The 18,795-nt window shown below is 38.2% G+C and overlaps 1 protein-coding gene across 3 annotated transcripts; it reads left to right on the top strand.

The window, feature by feature from the left end:
- The first annotated feature begins 610 nt into the window (after positions 1-610).
- Positions 611-14,356, top strand: WASHC3 (WASH complex subunit 3). Of its 3 annotated transcripts, none has more exons than XM_032445855.1 (7): positions 611-748; positions 1,118-1,216; positions 2,976-3,041; positions 3,566-3,694; positions 4,498-4,608; positions 9,323-9,387; positions 11,322-12,615. In XM_032445855.1, exons 1-7 carry the CDS (start codon positions 698-700, stop codon positions 11,347-11,349), a joined length of 549 nt encoding a protein of 182 aa, XP_032301746.1. In that variant the 5' UTR covers positions 611-697; the 3' UTR covers positions 11,350-12,615. The 3 variants fall into 3 exon arrangements, with proteins under 3 accessions (XP_032301746.1, XP_015723043.1, XP_015723034.1); XM_015867557.2 differs by lacking the exon at positions 11,322-12,615 and adding an exon at positions 12,632-14,356 and having other exon boundaries at positions 615-748; positions 4,501-4,608; XM_015867548.2 differs by lacking the exon at positions 11,322-12,615 and adding an exon at positions 12,632-14,356 and having other exon boundaries at positions 615-748.
- Positions 14,357-18,795: the final 4,439 nt, after the last annotated feature.

The raw sequence follows: 18,795 nt of genomic DNA, 5'->3' as shown, positions 1-18,795 counted from the left end.
GCTTAGATACTCCAAAACTGACCCTTGACATGAAGACTAGGAATTCAGTGTTCCCATCCCTTTTCCAAAGGACAGATTCTATTCTGAACTGAGTCTTCCTGGCTAACACAAGTTCTGAGTCTCCGAGGATCTGCCAATGGATGCAGTTTGCATATAGTGTTCAAGCTGAGGTGTACTTACCAAACGCGAGTGCGCCTAATGCTCTGTCTGGAGCCGTGTCTATGGGGATTTAAAGCTAATTTCTCATCTGTCATTTGGAGTTAATCAGATTAAGGATTAGGTGCATGATGTACTGGCAATTGCTGACATTTAATGGAGACAACGTGTTCTCCTGTTGCATGACTTGTTCTTTTACCACTTAGGTCTCTTAACACTTGTCTGGCAGATGAATCCCAGAGAACAGATGGCTTAAGCCAGAAAGGACCCGTTCAGATGCAGAAATTAATTATTTACTATTGAACAACATGGACACCGTTAACACAGAGGAGCGGCGCGGAAGGACAAGCAGAGCAGCACACACTTGTAGTCCGAGCCCCTTCCCGAACTACACTTCCCATGGTGCAGCCTGCAGCAGCACACATGCGTAAACCAACCAGCCCCGGCTTGGAGGGCGGGCAGGGAGGTTTTATTTCCGTGCCGAGGACGCTTGAATACAGGTGGGGTTTCCGGGGTGCGGGCAGTCTGCCGGCCCGCGGGGATGGATGAGGACGGGCTGCCCATCGTGGGCTCCGGCATCGACCTCACTAAGGTACGGCTGCGCCTCGCCTCACCTGGCGCCTCGTCCTTCAGCTGTGTCGGCCCCAGCGGAGCTGCTTCATGTGCAGCGCTTTAACAGCGTCGCATAACATGTAACAGAGTGTTAGTGGGAAGGTTTGGCCTCTGCTGTACCACCAACATCTGCCTCTGGTGTCATGGTCCAACATTGGACACGTTATTTCTGCAGCAATCTTTATGTGTGTTACATAGCTCTTGTTTTTATGCACCCATAGCAAACACACCAAAGGCTGATCTTTAAATATTATTTCCTGAATTTCTGCCTTTTTCAATACATATTTTAGTCCAAACGTGAGGATTAACACCCACAAACTGTCTCATTTTCTTGTACTGTTTATTGCAGGTTCCTGCTATTCAGCAGAAAAGAACTGTAGCGTTTCTAAACCAGTTTGTGGTTCACACAGTGCAGTTTCTGAACCGCTTTTCTACTGTTTGTGAAGAGGTATGTTTGCTGCTTTCCATCCCTCACGTTATTTGAAGAGAAAGATTCCTAGAAATGAGAACCATTCGCTTCACTATTCTTGCTGCATTCGTACGAGTAGCTTTAGAGTTCAGTCTGCTTTCTGCTCATCTTGAATGCATTAAGATGGATTTATTTTTTTTTTTTTTTCTCCAGGGTATTCACATACTGATTATGCCTCACTTAACCTTGTTTCGTTGAACTTTTGTATTTGGCATAGCTTTTTCTGAGAGCCTCCTACTGTGAATATAGTCTTGTTTTGGAAAGAGGCTGCTCTGTGTTTGTGGTGCTGAAACCGTTCTGACAGTCCCCGTCCCCTTCATCTGTGTCATAGGGCAATGTGTTAAAACTTGCTTCCAGATTTCTCTGCCTCTTGGCAAGTGGGTTTTGTCTACCATATTAACATTTAGAGTTTCTAAATAAAAGTAATTAAATAAATAAGTTTGGATTTTCCTGACTTGGTATATGGGATACTGTCACTGTCTGGTGAAGTTATCAGTTGCCCGGAACTGAATTTTCATGTAAACTCAATATTACTTATTGTATAGGCACCGCAGAAATTGAAGCATATATACAGAATACTGTCTCGAGCATGGAGCAATGCTGTGAAGTCTAGTTAACAAAACAGTTATTAGTTAGCATAAATGTGTTTTTGCTAAAGAGACTAAGTGGTTACTGTACGTGCTTGAAAAGATTTTGCATTTAAGAACTACAGAAGTGTTTTTAATGTAAATGGTCCCAGTGTAAGTCAGCAGAAGTCAGGAAATTCAGAATTAAAGCTGCCACCAGCCTACTTCTAAATGATTGTCAAGCTGATACAGCAAGTTTTAGAAGTGTCTTTTGAGCATCTTTCCTCCCCTTTTGTCCACTGCTTGCAGAGCATGTAGTTCCTTTCAAGGAAGCCAACTTTTCTTTGCAAACAAAGAACCATCTGTAAACAAGTCAGCGTACAATCCAAAAAGACTAACTTTTGTCACTCTTGCTTTTCCAGCACATTGGCAGAACTGCCATTTCCTTAGGGTGTTAAAGCTCTGCTTAAGAGCCAGGCAGAATCTTGCCCACGTGCCAGAGAGCTGTCAGAGTGGTACATATCTGCCAGCCTGCATGCTAAGCCAACTTCACTTGGACAGGTCTGGTGGAGTATGGTAATGATTAGTTAACAGAGTGATGGTGCTTATAGAGTAATTTAGAGAAACTTGTTTGTAAGAAAAATATATCAAAATTTTATTGATGTACGCTTAGAGAATATAAACCTTCTGGTGAGTTCAGGTTTGCCATGACTATCAAAGACTTTCATTCATCTGCTGTAGCCTTTATCAAATATTTCTATAACATGCTCAGTTATATATGTGCACATTGTATCTCCTTTCACATTTGGGAAAAGCTTTGAAGAAATTTATTTTGGTCAACTGTGAGAGTACAGAGTGTCTGCCATTAGTCTGCTATTTGGTTGCCCAAAGTAATACCCTATTTACTTTGGCTGCCATTTATACATAATTTGTCTTCATTTCTGTCTGTCAAATAACATGTAGTAAAATTGGTTACAATTTGAACCACTCTAGCTACTGTACTAAAAAGGGAAGATGGAATTGCTTCATTTATTTCATGTATGTTATCTCATTTATACTCTACCGTCTTTTGCAGGTTGAAACGGAGATTTTATTTAACTACTTGTGAATGCTTTTATGTATACTAGTGGCCCAGGAGAGTGTTTTCAAATCTTAATTGTTTTCTATTCTAGAAATTGTCAGCACTCTCTCTCCGTATCCAGCAAATTGAAACAACACTCAATATACTGGATGCAAAGGTTTGTATGCGTACAACTGTAACTTTGAGCAGTGGCAGCTTCTGAGATTACATGGCTAAGAAAAGAAAGATAGTTTGAATTGAGCAAATAGGTTTTTATAATGATTGGAGGAAGCTAATATGAAGCACTTGCATGGCAAACTCTCTTTCTGCATTCCCTACACTTACAACATTTGAACGCATAGTAGATATGGAGGAGAAGAATGGCATATTGTGGAAATGTTGGTTTTGTCCATCTTTAGGATACAGAACTGAAAAGGTATGTTTGGATCATGGGAGGGGAACTGAACTACATGGCAGTTACTTGTGTTATTTTTATTGCAAAGCTTTTTTTTTTTCTGTGGCCTCAGAGAGCTTTAGACTAATTCAGATGCGATGAACTAGAACTAGTGATAAAATATTACAGTTTCATTAATGTGAAACTCACCTGTGGAATATGTAGTAAGTGCCATACTGCAGATTTTCTGCTACGTGTAGACTTTCAATATGCTCACTGCTTATTTTGATCATGTTTTGTCCAATCAGTTATCCTCTATTCCTGGCTTAGAAGATGTCAAATTTGAAGTGCCCAGTGCAGATCTGAATAGTGTCACAAGTAGTCCCATGGCACCACCCACTGCAGATCAACAGGCAGCTGTGTCACCTCAATCTGGAGTAAGTAATGACGATAAATTGTGTATTGAAGGAACACATCTCCATATCAGATTTCTAATCTCATTTAAAGCAAATGGAAGAACCAAGTTTACTTAAAGAGGGCAGTCACACCAGCTGTAAAGATCTAAAGTTACATTTTTCATTAATGAAAACAAGGCCATACCCTTTAATAAATACATGGATTAAATAACTAGAACTAACTCAAATCAAATAGAAAATGATTTCTCCCTCTTCAGTCGGTCACACTAAAATATGTACATGAATTACATCAGAGATTGTAAAGGTCATGAATGAAAGGAGCAGCTCAAGTCACGTAATTCCAGTTATTTTCTTGTGTTTTAGAATGTGAGCTTCTAGGCCAACTTGAAGTTTCTAGCATACTTTTTTAATTGAGGTTATTACTGTGAGGTCAAAATGCACAGGGAAGAGAAATATAATAAATATGATCTTAACAAAATCTCTCTTACAAAGAACACATGTTAATTAGTCCCGCTTTATTTATTAAGTATAGTTGATGGCTGTTTTAGGCTACGTGGATGTCTTGTGGTATTGACTGTTGAATTTTTTTTTCTATGTGTTGTACAATAAATTGTTGCTAAAAATATCTGGGGGTTGGATTCAGTGATCTCTTGAGGTCCCTTCCAAACCCTGCAATTCTATGATTCTGTGAGTATAGATCAGAATAATCATGAAATAAGAAGAGCTATACTTTACTCTTCATGTTCAAACTTAATGGATTGAAGTCTCTCAGTGCTTCTGGTCTGTGTACCTAACTACTAAAGTCTTACCTTCTTTGTATACAGCAGAACAGTAAACATGAAGAAGCACTACAGAAAACAGAGATAGTAACAGAAAATGTGAAAACTGTGGCCAAAGACCCAAGATATGCCAGATATCTCAAAATGGTCCAAGTGGTAAGTCAGTTGTCGCATCATTCTTTGGGTAGTCAGTTATTTTTAGGTGAAACTTCAAGTACAGCTCTAAGTGAATGTAGAAGGCATGTGTTGCATCAGTAATCTTTAAGCTAGAGTGACATTAACATGCAAGGACTGCTCTGAAAGTAATGCCTCCTATTTTATAATGTCCCCCAGTGTCACAAGCAGATGGTGGTGGTATGGTAGTAGAACTTGAACCTTCCCTCCAATATTCTGTTAAATTCTGTTGCTGTGCTGTGCTGATGGTGGCAGAGGGGCAGTCTGACAAAATGGTGTCTGATACAAAAGTATGTGTGAAGCAAAGGTGTGTGACTGAATTCCTCTGTGTGGAAAAATGGTATCTGTTTACATTTATCAACACTAGCTGAATGCTAATGGAGACCAAACAGTGGATGTGAGGCAGTGAGTGGTGCATTTCAGTGGTAATGGTGTTGTGAAGGACAAGTCTTCAAGTCATGTTCTGCACAGCCTTGTGGATTTGTGAGAGTGCAGCATGCAGGCTGTTGTTCATTGCTGGTTAAAGGAAAAAGAAAAAAAAGGCACAGCTAATGATGTTGAAAAACAGTGTTTTGTAGCTGAGAATTTGCTCAATCAAATCAATGTTATTGTGTCCTTTTATTGATTCCATGGAAATAAATAGGAGGCGTTACTTTTGGAGCCAACTGCATGCTTTTAGCATGTCTTTCTGAAGAAATGGTCTGGTGTAATGTATTCCTGCAGACAGCCTCAGGCATGTTCTTTCTACAAATTTCTGCTAATGTAGTTGTGAACTTAGGGTGCAAAGATGTGTAAAAGCAGAGTGATATTAGTTGGAGTTATAGAAGATTCCACTGGAAGTGTAGTTATTCAGGCAGAATTGGTGTCATTCCCTGCACGCAGACATGCTTGAAGCTTTTATTTGCTGTAGGGTACAAAACAAAGCTTTGCCAGTGTACTCCAGAGCAGGAGAGTTTGTTATTCCCGTAGGCCTCAAAATAGAGGTAGACAATTTGTTTAATTGCTTCCACTTCGTTTCCCTGCTATTCATGATGCACGTTTAGTTTCCCTCTCTATCTTTTTTCTTTTCTATGGATAAATAGAAAGTAAGTGTAATCTCTCAATACTTACATTCATGAAAATGTAGGAGTGAAAGGATTGGTAGGAGATTCTTCATGACTTCTTTTTTGTTAAGCTCGTTTTTTCACATCCACAAAACTAAAAACAGCATTGGAAACAAAGAAAAAAGGTCTGTCTTAAATTTCCAATGATTGCTGGAAAATATCCTCTAAAATGTATACGATAATCCTGGAAAACATTACTAACTCACAATATAGTAAAATGTTGCTTATGTGAAAACTAAGTGCACCGTTTTGTTCCCTCTTCAGAGCAATTATTACAGTTGGTGAGTTTAGTGCTTTGGATGATGTTCCAGAGCTTAGTTTTCATTTGAATCACAAATTGGCTTATTACGAATCATTTGGAAAGCCAAGTGATGGGATAGTGGCAAAGGGCGGACTACTTTGTTAGTGTATTGATGATGCCAGATTTCGAAGTGGATGTGAAAGTGCTGGACGGTCTAATTACTTTGACTTTTTTTTTGGTGGCTGTTGGAGGAGTAAGATCTCACTTTCCACATTTATCCTTTGTACTGGCAGTTCCTGGTGACTCTTCTGCCAGTTGTAAACAGTGTGGTAGGAAAGTCAAGCTAACATACTACATACTAATGTGTGTTTTTCTGTTTGCCAACCTAGTCTTCTCGCCCAGTCGAGGATTTCAGTTGGTGTCATTTATTTGCTCAAATTAAGTTTCTAGGTGAAGATTTATTTTAACTGATCACTTACTGATGGCCCACAATATTTGTAGTATTGGATAATTAGTGCTGGAGGTGGTGTTTCTTTTATGCTGAGGATAGCTGTTCTGTGGAACTGTAACAAACTCATTTTGATGGAGTGCAGTTGAGCATAAATTCTTTTTTCTTAAATACGCAGCAGTAGTATTCAAGTCAACATTACAAAAGCAGTATCATGTTTGCTGCAGTAAATGTTCAGAATTCTTGTACTGACAGAGTGAGAAGAGCAGTCTAAGACTTCAGATACACAGTATGTCTAAAGTAAATGTAGTTCTGCTAGATTCTAAACACCAGACATGACTGCGTAGAGGCCAAGATAACGATTGGCCTTACATAGATTGATTCTTGCTTTAAAGAGCTCAGATAAAAGCTAAATTTGATTGCTACACTGACCCTAGGTAGTTGGCAGCAGTAATGATATTTAACCTCTTTCTGAACTAAGGAGGACCAAAACCTCTTTTACAATGCAGTTGCCACTTGCACTATAGGTTGTTCAGGATCTGCACACTTCTTAAGCCACAAGACCAGCCTGGATATAGTCTGGGGTACAGGGTATTGAATTTAGACTATGTCAGACCTTACTTGGATGGTGGCTGGGATGGGACTTCAGTGTTGACTTGTGCTAGACAAGTACATGTGCTGTTTAAGTTGACCTGTGTATTTATAGTTTATAGTTAACGTTTAGATTAAAAATAATTGTTTTATTTCACAGCAGTATTAGATTCTGATTTTCCAGTTCAAACTTAAGAAGATATGATGGGTAAAGTAATTGTAGTACCCTAATTGAATTATAAACAGATATAGATATAAACTTATTTGTTCTTCCTTGATTGAAAAGGTGTGCAGTGTTCAGGGGAATTTTGATTAAGATACTGGAACTTTTTTTTTTCCAGTCTTCAGATGTATTGTCTTTCAGATTAAATTGAATTTTTACTCGGACTGGGACTACAAATATTAAAATAACTAAATAGGGCAGAATTACCCATAGGGGAAAAATGTTATTTGGGGAATACAGAGTTTCTATTTACGAGCAGGTGCTTAAAAAGTGTTTAAGAAGTTAAGGTGTCTGTGACTTCTCACAAGAACAGTCTTAGAGGTAATGAGTTAGCTTGTGCTAGGATATGAATGATCACAATGTTTCTGATGCTACAGCAGTGAGAAAGCTAGTTAGTATTGCATGAATTCCTCTATTTTATAATTAGTGCAAAATCTATTTCTGTTAACAACTGTTGAAGAGAATGTGTTCTAAGAAGTCTCTGAGTTACGAGTCTGCAAGTATTGAAGAGACTTCTGCAGCAGCTGTGATCTTAAATGTCTTCCACTGGCTACAAAGCAAACTTGTTAGTTTATAAATCTAGTGGTTGACGTACTGATTTAAAAAGAGAAATCTTTATCAGATAATAGATTCTGTGTTTTAAAATGAGTCTTGCATATGTTGATGTATACAGTTTTGGAATAAAACACTTATCCAAGTGAGAACATAACAGCATAACAGTCTCCACTCCACTGTTATTAGTTTGTATTCTAAGCTCCTATTCATTGAAAGCAAATAAGACTATCTTGTTTTCAGTTGGTTTGAACTGATGTGTAAACAATTCAGTGCAGGTGAAGGACTCTATGAGTGTCCAGTCTTGGAGGGAAAAAAGCATTTACTAATACAGTATTGTGTGTGGTGTCCAAATCCCTGGTGTCCAAGAATAAGTGAATGCCTTAAACAATCATAAAATACTCAGCTGTTGTTTTCCCCTTTTTGATGTGCATGAGATGTTATTTACTGAGAAATTCTGTATCATAATCGAATACCCCACAACTGTTTGTGTCAGATTTTTCCTGTTAGACTGCTAACTATATGCAACTTGCTTAGCTCTCACTTTGCCAGGTTAGTTACTGCAGCTGTCACTAGTACTGTGTGCTTCTCTGGAACATTTGTCATCACTGCTAATTACTTTATCACTATTTTACTTACTTTGGACAAAAGTTGTTTGTCCTGTGTTTTCTAGGCCACTCCTGCCTTTCCTAGATTACTAGTAAGTTTGTCCCTTGGGATCAGAGATTCAGTTCTATTCCCCACCACCCCCCTGCACTGGCACACTGTGGTTCAGGTGGTGTTTCTGATACTTGGTATGGCAAAGCACCAAATTCACTTTGAGCAGCTCTAGTGGAAGCGTAGGAACAGTTTGTTGGAATGCATCTTGTAAGACTATGTGGCTCAAAGTTTTCTTCAGAATGTGATCTGTGAGGCTGAATAAAACAAAGTGTAGAAGCTGTGGAAGGACTTCAAGTAAAAAAGAATTTTTTCTTAGCTGGCTGAAATCTGTCTGCACCTCGTAGAAGATTCAACCCTTACTTCACAAGTACTTGTATTCAGAGGATTCACTTTTAAACTGTGATCCTGTTCTCAAGTCCAGTTTGCCTTTTTCCTGCATGCTTTACAAAGGCTTTTCCAGTTTTTAGCAGTGCCATGAGATACCTTTGCAGAGCAATAAGAGACGCGTTTCCCTTTGAAGCTGTACCTTGAGTGGCTTGAGTTTTCTTGTCTTTCCAGTGTAGCTACTCACTGATGTCTTTGTGCTACTTTGTTTTCTTCATATTCTGATCCAGAGATACAACTTCATCATGCTGGGTTTATCTCCCTTGACTTCTTTGAGACATTTTGCAATAAAGATAAGAATAATTATAAAGGGCTTTGATCTCAGACATTACTCGCTTTTAGGTTCATACTGATGGCAGGTTAGATTATCAATCCATGTTCTTGTTCACTGTGTGATTATGCGTATTCTTTTTTTTCTGAAAACGAGTCCAGAAGAACCTGTGGCGTTCACTGATTTGTGTCCAGTAGTTTTATATTATACTTCTCCTACACAGGGTGTTCCTGTTATGGCCATACGAAACAAAATGATTTCTGAGGGACTAAATCCAGATCTTCTTGAGTAAGTAATGTTTCCTTTCCAAACTGTAACTTTCAGTAGGGCTGCAGTGCAACCATTTGTTGAAAAAAGATTGTCTGAGAAGGGCATCATAGGATGAAGGATGCAATCTCAAGTATGAGATAACTTTTCAATATTGTCTAATATGAGGCATGGTCCAAGAAATGCCAGGCTTGGTGTGTAGGTGGACATATATTGCACCCTCCCAGACAGAAAGCTGCAGAACATTACCTACCAAACTTGAGAGGTAGTGGAATCACTTCTTCTAAGCCAAGCACAGGTTCAGTGAAAACAGTATAGCAGTGACAAGGTAACATCTGTCAGTGTGCATCTAGCAATAGGGAATCAAATAATATGTCAGTTGCCATTTTGACTGTACTGTTTTCAATATGACGTATGTCCCAGAATTTTTCTTCCAACACTTTGGTTGCCAAATGTTGTCATTGTAAAGTAATAAGAACAAGCTCTATTTTATTTTGCTTTATATCTGAGGAGTAATAGTCTTATTATCAGATTCCCTTGGTAGGGTGTTCTGAAACAGTGTACAAGCTCAACATAGACGGAGTAAGCTGAAGTCGCCAACATGTTGTAACTGGATTGAGCCAATCTAACATAAGGATCACTAAGAACAGACAGTCATTTTCAGTACTAATTTATCTAAAGCATGGATTTTAGAATCTTTTATTTTGAGATGTGCTTTAGTTTTATCGCGCTGTTTCACAAAATGTGTTAAACTGAGAACGATGAAATAATAAACAGTAAGTTTCATTTTTATGCTTTAGACACCAAACCATTTGAAATACTTGCATCCTCTGCAGAAACTGCTGATGTATTATAGAGTCCTTTTTTCCTCTTGGTGAAGCCTTTTTACAGTTTGTATTCTAAAATGAAAATACTGGGAAACTGAGTTACTGTCATAATTGAGTCATTTTATCTCCCAGCTGCTTCCTGGTGTCTAATAAGCCTAAAGTAGTTATTCCTTATTTGATGTTTTTACTGATCAAACAGGAAATGCAAGTAAGAATCCACTCAGGTCTGAGAAAGGATTATCAAATGTGTGTTTACTACATGTTTGTTAAATCTGTTCTATTTCTTACTCTGTATTCCTGGTACATACTTTAATGTAAATGCTATTTGTTCATATTTAGATGGATTTTGATAGTAGATTTAAAAGAAAAGGAAAATAATCAGCTTTTTTAAGTATCTGCTTTTGGATTTTCGGGTTTGGGTTTAGATGGAGTTAAGACAAATGTTATTACTGTTACTTGAGGCTCACAGAATATGATTGGGGTTTGGTCTCAGTCCATCTTCAGGGATTCTTTGAAACACTGAAGTTCAGGCAGATTGTCTTTAAGTTGTTACCAGTTTGAAAATTTTCATGCCTGTCTACCTTGTTAAAGAAAGCTAATTATTTTTGGCAAGGTGACTGACACTCCCTGTGTTTGTGTCTCTGTGTAAATAAGCAGCATTACTCAATTTAATTTATATTTTTTTAGTATAACAGAAGAAACCACGGCAAACTTTTTTTTTTTTTTTTAAATCTTGTTTTCTTGTCCCAGTATCATACAGACTTTTTTATTTATGTCTTGCCATTCACACTACATTTCTTGGGTCATCAGGGGGCTCAGGCCTGTTAGCTGAGCCTCAATGAAGTTTAGGAATGTTTTCATGCTGCTGTATGCTGAGTCACTTACTATAGACTGTCCCAGCTGCCTGTTAGTGACTGTGTTTTTTCTGTGGCTGCAGAGAAGCTGACTCTAATAATGTTTATGGTCTCTTCTTTTGGCTGTTTTACCTCTACTTCTGTTATCACTCTTTTCTCAGCTTTCTACAAGTTTTCTTTTTCTTTTTGAAAACTGCCTGTTTTATTAAGCTAGTCTATCTAATTCTCAACTTTTGTTTCTTATCCTTTTTCTCTTGCCTGTCTACAATCCCAGGAGATTTTGTCCTGCTCTCCTGAAGTAAAGGGATTCATTGCCATCATCCTCTCCTTACTAGAGGAGAGTTCTTGCACTGCTCACTCCAGATCACATGTCTTTGCACAGCTCTTCTGTTTTGTCATTACCGTGGCAACAAGGAATAATATTGTGAAGTGGTATTTGCATGAGAAAGAAAACCCTTTCTTAATTTATTTTGGAGGTGTGCAGGGGGGTGGGAGAAGGCTCTCTTACAATTCTTCAATGCACTTCTTACTTTTGTCCCAGAATGCTTGTAAATACTTTAAATGTACCTTAGGGAAATCCAGCAGAGATAATATAATAAACAATTGAAGTTGGGTAAAAAAAATTCTCTGGCATGACACAGAGTGGGAACCCAATGATAAATAATAACAGGAAAAACAGTACAATTATTACCTTACTTTAAATGTTTTATCAGAAAGATCATTTAACTATAAGAACCTATGTTCTGTAAAGATGGTTCTTTTCCCTTTCCCAGGTACAGATGCATGTATACTTTGTACCCTGGTTTCAGGATTTACCAGGGTCATTCTTGCTTGTATTGTCAAACTCATTACATAGAAGCCAGTCACCAGGGTGAACTAGCATCTGTGGTCAGTGGTGCTGGTCTTCCTGTAGATGACTTGCTTCTCTGTCCTTCATTCCCAGTGGATTTCCCTGAACAAATGTTTCAACACTCTGTTGAGGTCCGTCTTAAATATTCTCCTCAAAACTAAATACTAGAAGTCTGATCATTTATAGTCAATAAAAATCCCATGGCTGCTCTTGCATGTCAAATTTAACCCAGTGTTCTAGCCAAATTCCACTCTGAGTAATTCTTCTTTGCTTCTCTAAATTATCCCTGCAGTTTTAGTTGGATACAATATTGTTCATTTCCTGTCTTATTTTTTTCATGTACTATTTACACTGCTTAATGGTGTACAGCATGTTCCTTTCAGCCCTACAACCTCTGATTAAAAAAAAAAAAAGAATTAATCAGTATTGCCTGCTTTCAACTCTCTTCAAGTGTTTCCTGCTTCTTAGTGATCTATCATAATTTCCAATAACCTTGAAGGTGTGCATTCAAACCGATGTCTACAGAATTTTGGTGTCCAATGAGTTGCAGTTTCTAGTATTTATCCTTCTGTTCTAGGTGAAGCAACACTGACAAGGTGTGCATTGGTAAAGCATAACAATGTGTTAAGTGCTGTGGTTATAAATTGCATGTAAATATAGCAAAAGGCATGGCCTACTGAATTACTCAACCACCTTCTAGGACTTACAACATAAACACTTCTTCTTGCCTGCAGGACTCCAGATGCCCCTGTACCTGCCTGGGGAGACGATGGGAATGCAGAAGACAGTTCTGATAGTGAATCTTCCTTTAGTGACTAAAGAGACTGATTTCAGCCTTTGGAAACCTCCATTAAGTGCTAATGTGTTTGGAGCTTTTGCAAATTTTGTGTGCATCACATGGGTGACATGATTTATCTGACAGCTTTTCTTAGCACTGAGATCTTCTGTGTTCTCTCCTGAGAAGTCTGGGCAGGCAGTGTGTTTGACCTGAACCTTTCCATCATGAAAATGGATTGCGATATCCTTGTGATGTTTATCCTTCATTATTTCAGATTCTTTCTGATTCTTCTAGAGTTACCTTAAAAAACCCTCAAAAATTCTGCTCCAGGTCTGTAAGACTGCATTCTGTTCATTCTTGGTTTGCTGTATAGGACTTCTAACCTAAGCTGCCTTCTGTCCCACAGCATTCAGCTAAAGTAACTTATCAAAATTTATTTGTAAACTTATAAGCTGCTATATTTTTCCTTCAAATATGCTATATTTTTGAAGTGGTGTGACAAGAATTACACAGAAGCCACCTGTCTTACAGTGTTTGCGTATCAGTGATACTCTGTTTTGAAAGAACCTAGGCTACACATTTATAATACCTATTTTTGAAGTATATACTACTGTTTGATTTCATGCTAGAGATTATATGAATCTGTTAAATAAATTCCTGTTCTTTAGTGTAATTATTTATCAAATTCAGGTTACAGTATTGAAGGAAACTACAGATACTGCAAGGTGTTTTTCTTAATGACAGTGAGAAAAGCAGATGACTGGGACACTGTTAACAGAATACCAGATTCTCACTAATTTTTCACTCTCAAGTGGGTCAGTAAAAACCATTTAATGAGAGCTTTTGGTTTGTTGGAAAGGAATTTTTGCCGTGCAGTTCACGTAACATAAAAAATCACCTCCACTTTGGTGCCCTGGCTGAATTTTCCAGCGAAATAGTCAAAATTCAGTTTATGTAATGGTTAAAATACCTTGCTACCTTTTGAGGATACATTGGGTAACAAGATGAAGATACCAGCTTGGAGCCAGACTGGCCCTGAAGACTTCCTTCTAAAGTAGTTAATCTGCTGCATGAGTCAAAAATGACATTTCATTAAAGAATCTTCTTTAATATAATTTGTTCCACATTAAATTCTTCAAAATCTATTTGAATTCCCCAGACTAATGTGATTACACCAGAATAGTGTGGCCAGGCCGCTAGTCATTTTCTGGTATTTCACATTCTTCCTAAGACCAAGAAAATACTAGAACTGAATCTGAGTGTGTAAATTTGGTAGCCTTTATGACTGAGTCACTATCTCCTCTCTTAGTTATTTATGTCACTTCAATAGGCTAGCTGATCTTTTTTTTCCTGTAACTTAAGCTGCCATCTGAGTCAAGCAGATGTATTCAAGCTCTTCAAAACCTGTAAATCAGAATATGACCTGAATCCCTTGGAGGAAGGTAAAATAGGCACTAGAAAATGTCTGGAGGTGGCATTTCAGTGATGAGTTATTATTGAACAAAACCAAAAATATTCAATAACAAATATTTAGCAAAACTTGAGAAATATTAACATATTAACAAATATTTCAGAAGAAAATGCTATGATGTTCTTTCAGAAACATTAACACTTTTTGAAATCTATATTTGAAAGCTTGTTTAAGCAACCTGTGTAATAAAAGCGATGTTTTTTAAACTGATGTTGCAGTGCTATTTTACTCCTTCGTGTTTTAAACAAAATTGGGAAAATTCTTCTGAAGTCTCTTTAATTCATGTTTCTTTATGATCAGCTACAAAGAAGTTGTGATAATCTTCTAGCAGAAGGAGGGAGTTTTGAGAGGATGAGTTTGGAGTATTGCCTAAGCTATGTTAGCACTCTGACTAGAGGAAAACTGAACCTGATTTACCATTTTGTTTATCATTTTGAGGAAGATTTTTCTGTTAACCTATTTTGTTTTCTGAAATTACTTGTCTTTTACAGCTCTGCTGTTACCTTTTATGTGAAGTGAAAGAAACCCCTAAACTTCGGTCCATTATTATATGAGAGAGAATTCATCAGTTGTTACATATGCATATATTTGTCATTGAACAGTAATTCTGTTCATATAAACATGCTGAATTTAATTGCTTAAGATATTTTTTTTTCAGGGTAGCTGTATTCTTTGGTGCGGTTTGATTACATTAGGCTTTTGGAAACCTAAAGAAAAATGTTGCCACTTTGTTTTCTCTGCTGTTTAAGTGATGGTACACATTACAGTACAAATCCAAGTAATTGAACTGTGGTAAAGCAAAGACAAGATAAAACCTTCTCTTTTACCTTCGGTGCATCAGCATCCATATGTCTTCCACTGCCTTTGGACCTTCTGAATACATTAAACTTCTCTCTTTCCATTAACTTCATCTGCTAAACTTGTCCCTGTGGTCTAAGGTTGTAGCCAAGTTCATTCTGAGATGTTTCAGCAAAGGACACATGCTGACAGAAGAATCTGTTCAGTACGAGAAGGTTAGTTTGGGACTGTATTATGTCAGCTGTGCTAGTCCCTCTTGATCTACAGCAGTTTTCTAGTGTGCTGGTGCTAACCCAGAAAGTTGGAAAATCCTTAACCACAAGCTAAATACTATAAGCAGGGAATATTCCAATTTGCTCGTTATTTGCTGTCTATTTTGGAATAGGAGGTAGATGGAGTATTTCAGCTTGGCTGCATGGTGATCAGATATACATAGTCTGTTCAAGGGAAGAAATCTGTTTTTAAGTTACTTTAATTTTCAGAAAGCTTTCAGCAGCAATGATCTCTTAAAAATACTGTGTACCACAAAATGTACCAGTCATATGCATCTGATGTACCCAAAATTTACTTGGATTTAAAGTCATCGTCAAGGGAAATACTGCAATTTGCAGGCATGATAACTGCTTCAGCTAGTTCCTGGAATAACTGTTGAAGGCACCTGTTAGTACAAACCTTGTACTGCTAGTAAATTATGTACTTTGTTTTTAAACAAATTTTCACGTTGCCGTCTTTCTCATTTTGCAGGTAAACTGGAATGCAGAATATGTAGAGGTTAGTTTTTAAAGACAAGCATTTTAAATGCATGTAGGTGCTTCAGGCTTGATAGGTCGCTGTTTTTATGTTATGGTTAAACCTCAAATGTCAAAGGCAAAAAACAACATTTGGGCATTATAATTTTATCCTGAAGTCCCAGTTTATCACCTTAATTGTTGATCTGTTTCATCTCAGTTGTCCTGTTACATTTGAAAAGAAAGTCAATTGACTTTTTTGAAAGCGGGTCTTGTCCTCTCACTTGTTTTTCTTCCTGGTGCATCTTGTTTACAGCAGCGATTAAGTGTAGAGCTTGACGTTTAGTGAAATAACCACCATAAGAATCTATGTGCTGTATTTTGAAAAAGAGAGCATCGCCAAGATCATCACTTTGAATCACATGTGAATTCCAATGCTGATATTTAGCAAGAAACTAAAGTTCATCACTGTCTTTATTTTGGAAGAAATACAGCTTTATTCCTGAATCACTGATACAAGGAGTGTCGAATCATAGAATATCCCATGTTGGAAGGGACTCATAAGGGTCATTGAGTCCAGCATTGCAGTGCATTTGCCTGCAAAACAGGACGTGTATTTTTATGCTCCCCAGAAAATTTGGCAACTTCTTGGTCTGATAACTGCAAATCATATGCTGGCACTACTGCCCAAAATGTTATCCTCGTGATACTTCATGTGATGTTGTCTCCATTTGGACACTTTGTAGGTGAGATAGGAGCTACCACGCAGCTCAGGCCTGTGACTCACTTTGCCTTGCAGTTCTGTCTCTTGTAAAAGTCACTGCTGAGTGCTTTAACAGAAGATGTGAGAAGTACCACAGCGCTCCTGTAGTCCCGTTGTCTGCCACCAACTGTGAGCAGAGATTGATGCCCAGTGCTAGATTACAAGTTTGTTAGTGCTTCCAAAAACATTTGCATTAGTGCTGGAAGCTCTCGATATTTCTGTCTTGTGTTTGGCTGTCTAGCTTTGCTAGTGTTTTAAGGCAGTTCCAAGGATTAGTTCATTATGAAGGAAACAAAGCAGAAAGTTAAAATAGTTTACTCCATGCCATACTGAAAATGAGTGACAGAATGTATTTCCCATTTTTGGGAAGTTTTGCTAATCAAGCTCTTGTATGATTGATCCAGTGTATGAGATTGTACATGAATGCTGGCTGCTCTGTCTGAAGATGTGTTGTTCCCTGTGAACTAGAAATCCTCTTCTGTACTTCATTATCATTTTCTGTCCCAATCTGTGGGATCAGAAGCTGTAGTAAAGTAGATGTTAGGCTTGGGACCAAAATTTACTGGAAAGGGAATATGTCTGAGTGTTGAAAAGAGTGTATCAGAAGAGGATGTGGAAAGTTTTTACATGTATGTGAACAATGCTTTATGTGCCGTCAACTGTTTAACAAACCTTACCCTTTATGTTACTTGTAGATATGAGAATTACTTCAGTTACCCTGCTATTAGGAGTTGGATAGCAGAAAAGGCCTGTTATAATTGATAAATCTTCTACTAACTGAGATTATCATTTTTGCTTTCAAATTATCTCTAATATTCAGTTGATTTTACTCTCTCAGCAGAGTTCATAATCTGTATGTGATTTGTGTCACAGTTTAGATCATATTTTTCAGGGACACGGAGAATATTTTCCCAGTGAGAGCTGAAATGTTCACAATTAATGTGTTGAAGTGTTGATTTCTCCATACTGATTTCCAACATCCCTTTGAAAAGGAATAGTTTTGCATGCTGAGATGATCCTTTGATTTTCTGGACCATTTTTAGGGTAGAGTACAAGTAGGAAGGAGAATGGGCAAAGAAAATGAGTGTCTGTTTATCTCAGTGTTATCGTTTGCTGTTTCCTCAGTACAGTGTTTTTAGTGTCTGCCAAATAGTAACAGTGGAGATTTTTTTCCTGAGAAACCTTGCACAGCATTGTATCGTTTTCCCGGCATGGTGCCTGGCATCATCAAATGCAAAAAAGCAAAGTAGGCGGCAGCCAGTTTTTATGTAATAACTTATTAAGTGAAAAATGGTTCTTAATGCTTTATGATATCTTTGGTGAATTTCAGAGAACTCATGTCAAAAGCTTGCCTATCCGCACAGGAGCATCTGGTATGTCACAAAGACAAGTTCATATTGACTGAATACAGTAAAAATATCTTTGTTGGGGGCTGATTATTAACATTTTTCTTACAGTGACTTCTCTTGGCCTCTGACTTGGCTTTCATGTTGACTTCCTTTTCTGCTGTAGATGTTACAGTTTGTTATTGTTCTTCCAGCCTTCTGCCATCCTTCCTCTTCAAATATTGAGTTGTATGTTGTGGTAGGGGAGAGAGCAAGAATATTCAAAATTGATGTGTTTGGGGACTTGATGTAGTAAGTAACTGAGTAGGAGAAACAGAGAGTGTATTAGTGTTTGAGCTGAGGAAAGTCTGCATCCCTATCTCAAGTCTTCTTGGGCCCCATGCAATTACAGAATGAATCATAGAATGGCTTAAGTTGGAAGGGACCTGAAAGATTATCTAGTTCCTGCCCCCCTGCTGTGGGCAGGTTGGAGTTGACAACCACTAGATCAGGCTGCCCAGGAGCCCATTAAGCCTGGCCTTTAGTGCTCCCAGGGGAGCATTCACAACTTCTCTGGGCAGCTGTACCAGTGTCTCACTACGCTCTGAGTGAAGAATTTCTTCCTGACATCTAACCTAAACCTCCCCTCTTTCACTTTAAACCCTTTCCCCTTGTCTTATCATGATTATGTGTGTAAGAATTTGGTCCCCCTCCTGCTTGTAAGCTCCTTTCAAGCATTAGAAGATCACAGTGAGGTCTCATCTGTCTTCCCCAAGCTAAACAGTCCCAGCTCTCTCAGGCTGTCTTCGTAGGAGAGGTCCTTCAGCCCTCTGATCATATCTGTGGCCCTCCTCTGGACTCACTCCAACAACTCCTCATCTTTCTTGTGCTGGGAGCCCCAGGCCTCGATGCAATACTCCTGATGGAGCCTCACAAGGGCAGAGTGGAGAGGGACAATCACCTCCCTTTCCCAGCTGGACACCCCTCTGCTGATGCAGCCCAGGATTGCACACTTCTGGCTAATGTCCAGATTTT

Source organism: Coturnix japonica, chromosome 1 (genome assembly GCF_001577835.2).
Source record: "Coturnix japonica isolate 7356 chromosome 1, Coturnix japonica 2.1, whole genome shotgun sequence".
Classification (NCBI taxonomy): domain Eukaryota; kingdom Metazoa; phylum Chordata; class Aves; order Galliformes; family Phasianidae; genus Coturnix; species Coturnix japonica.
The sequence above is the reverse complement of the archived record's forward strand: the minus strand, read 5'-3'. Positions and strand labels throughout refer to the sequence as shown.

Coding starts and splice junctions, on each gene's coding strand:
- WASHC3 (XM_015867548.2), top strand. CDS start 698: ATGGATGAGGACGGGCTGCCCATCGTGGGCTCCGGCATCGACCTCACT. Junction 749..1,117: donor CCGGCATCGACCTCACTAAG/GTACGGCTGCGC, acceptor TGTTTATTGCAG/GTTCCTGCTATTCAGCAGAA. Junction 4,609..9,322: donor ATCTCAAAATGGTCCAAGTG/GTAAGTCAGTTG, acceptor TCTCCTACACAG/GGTGTTCCTGTTATGGCCAT.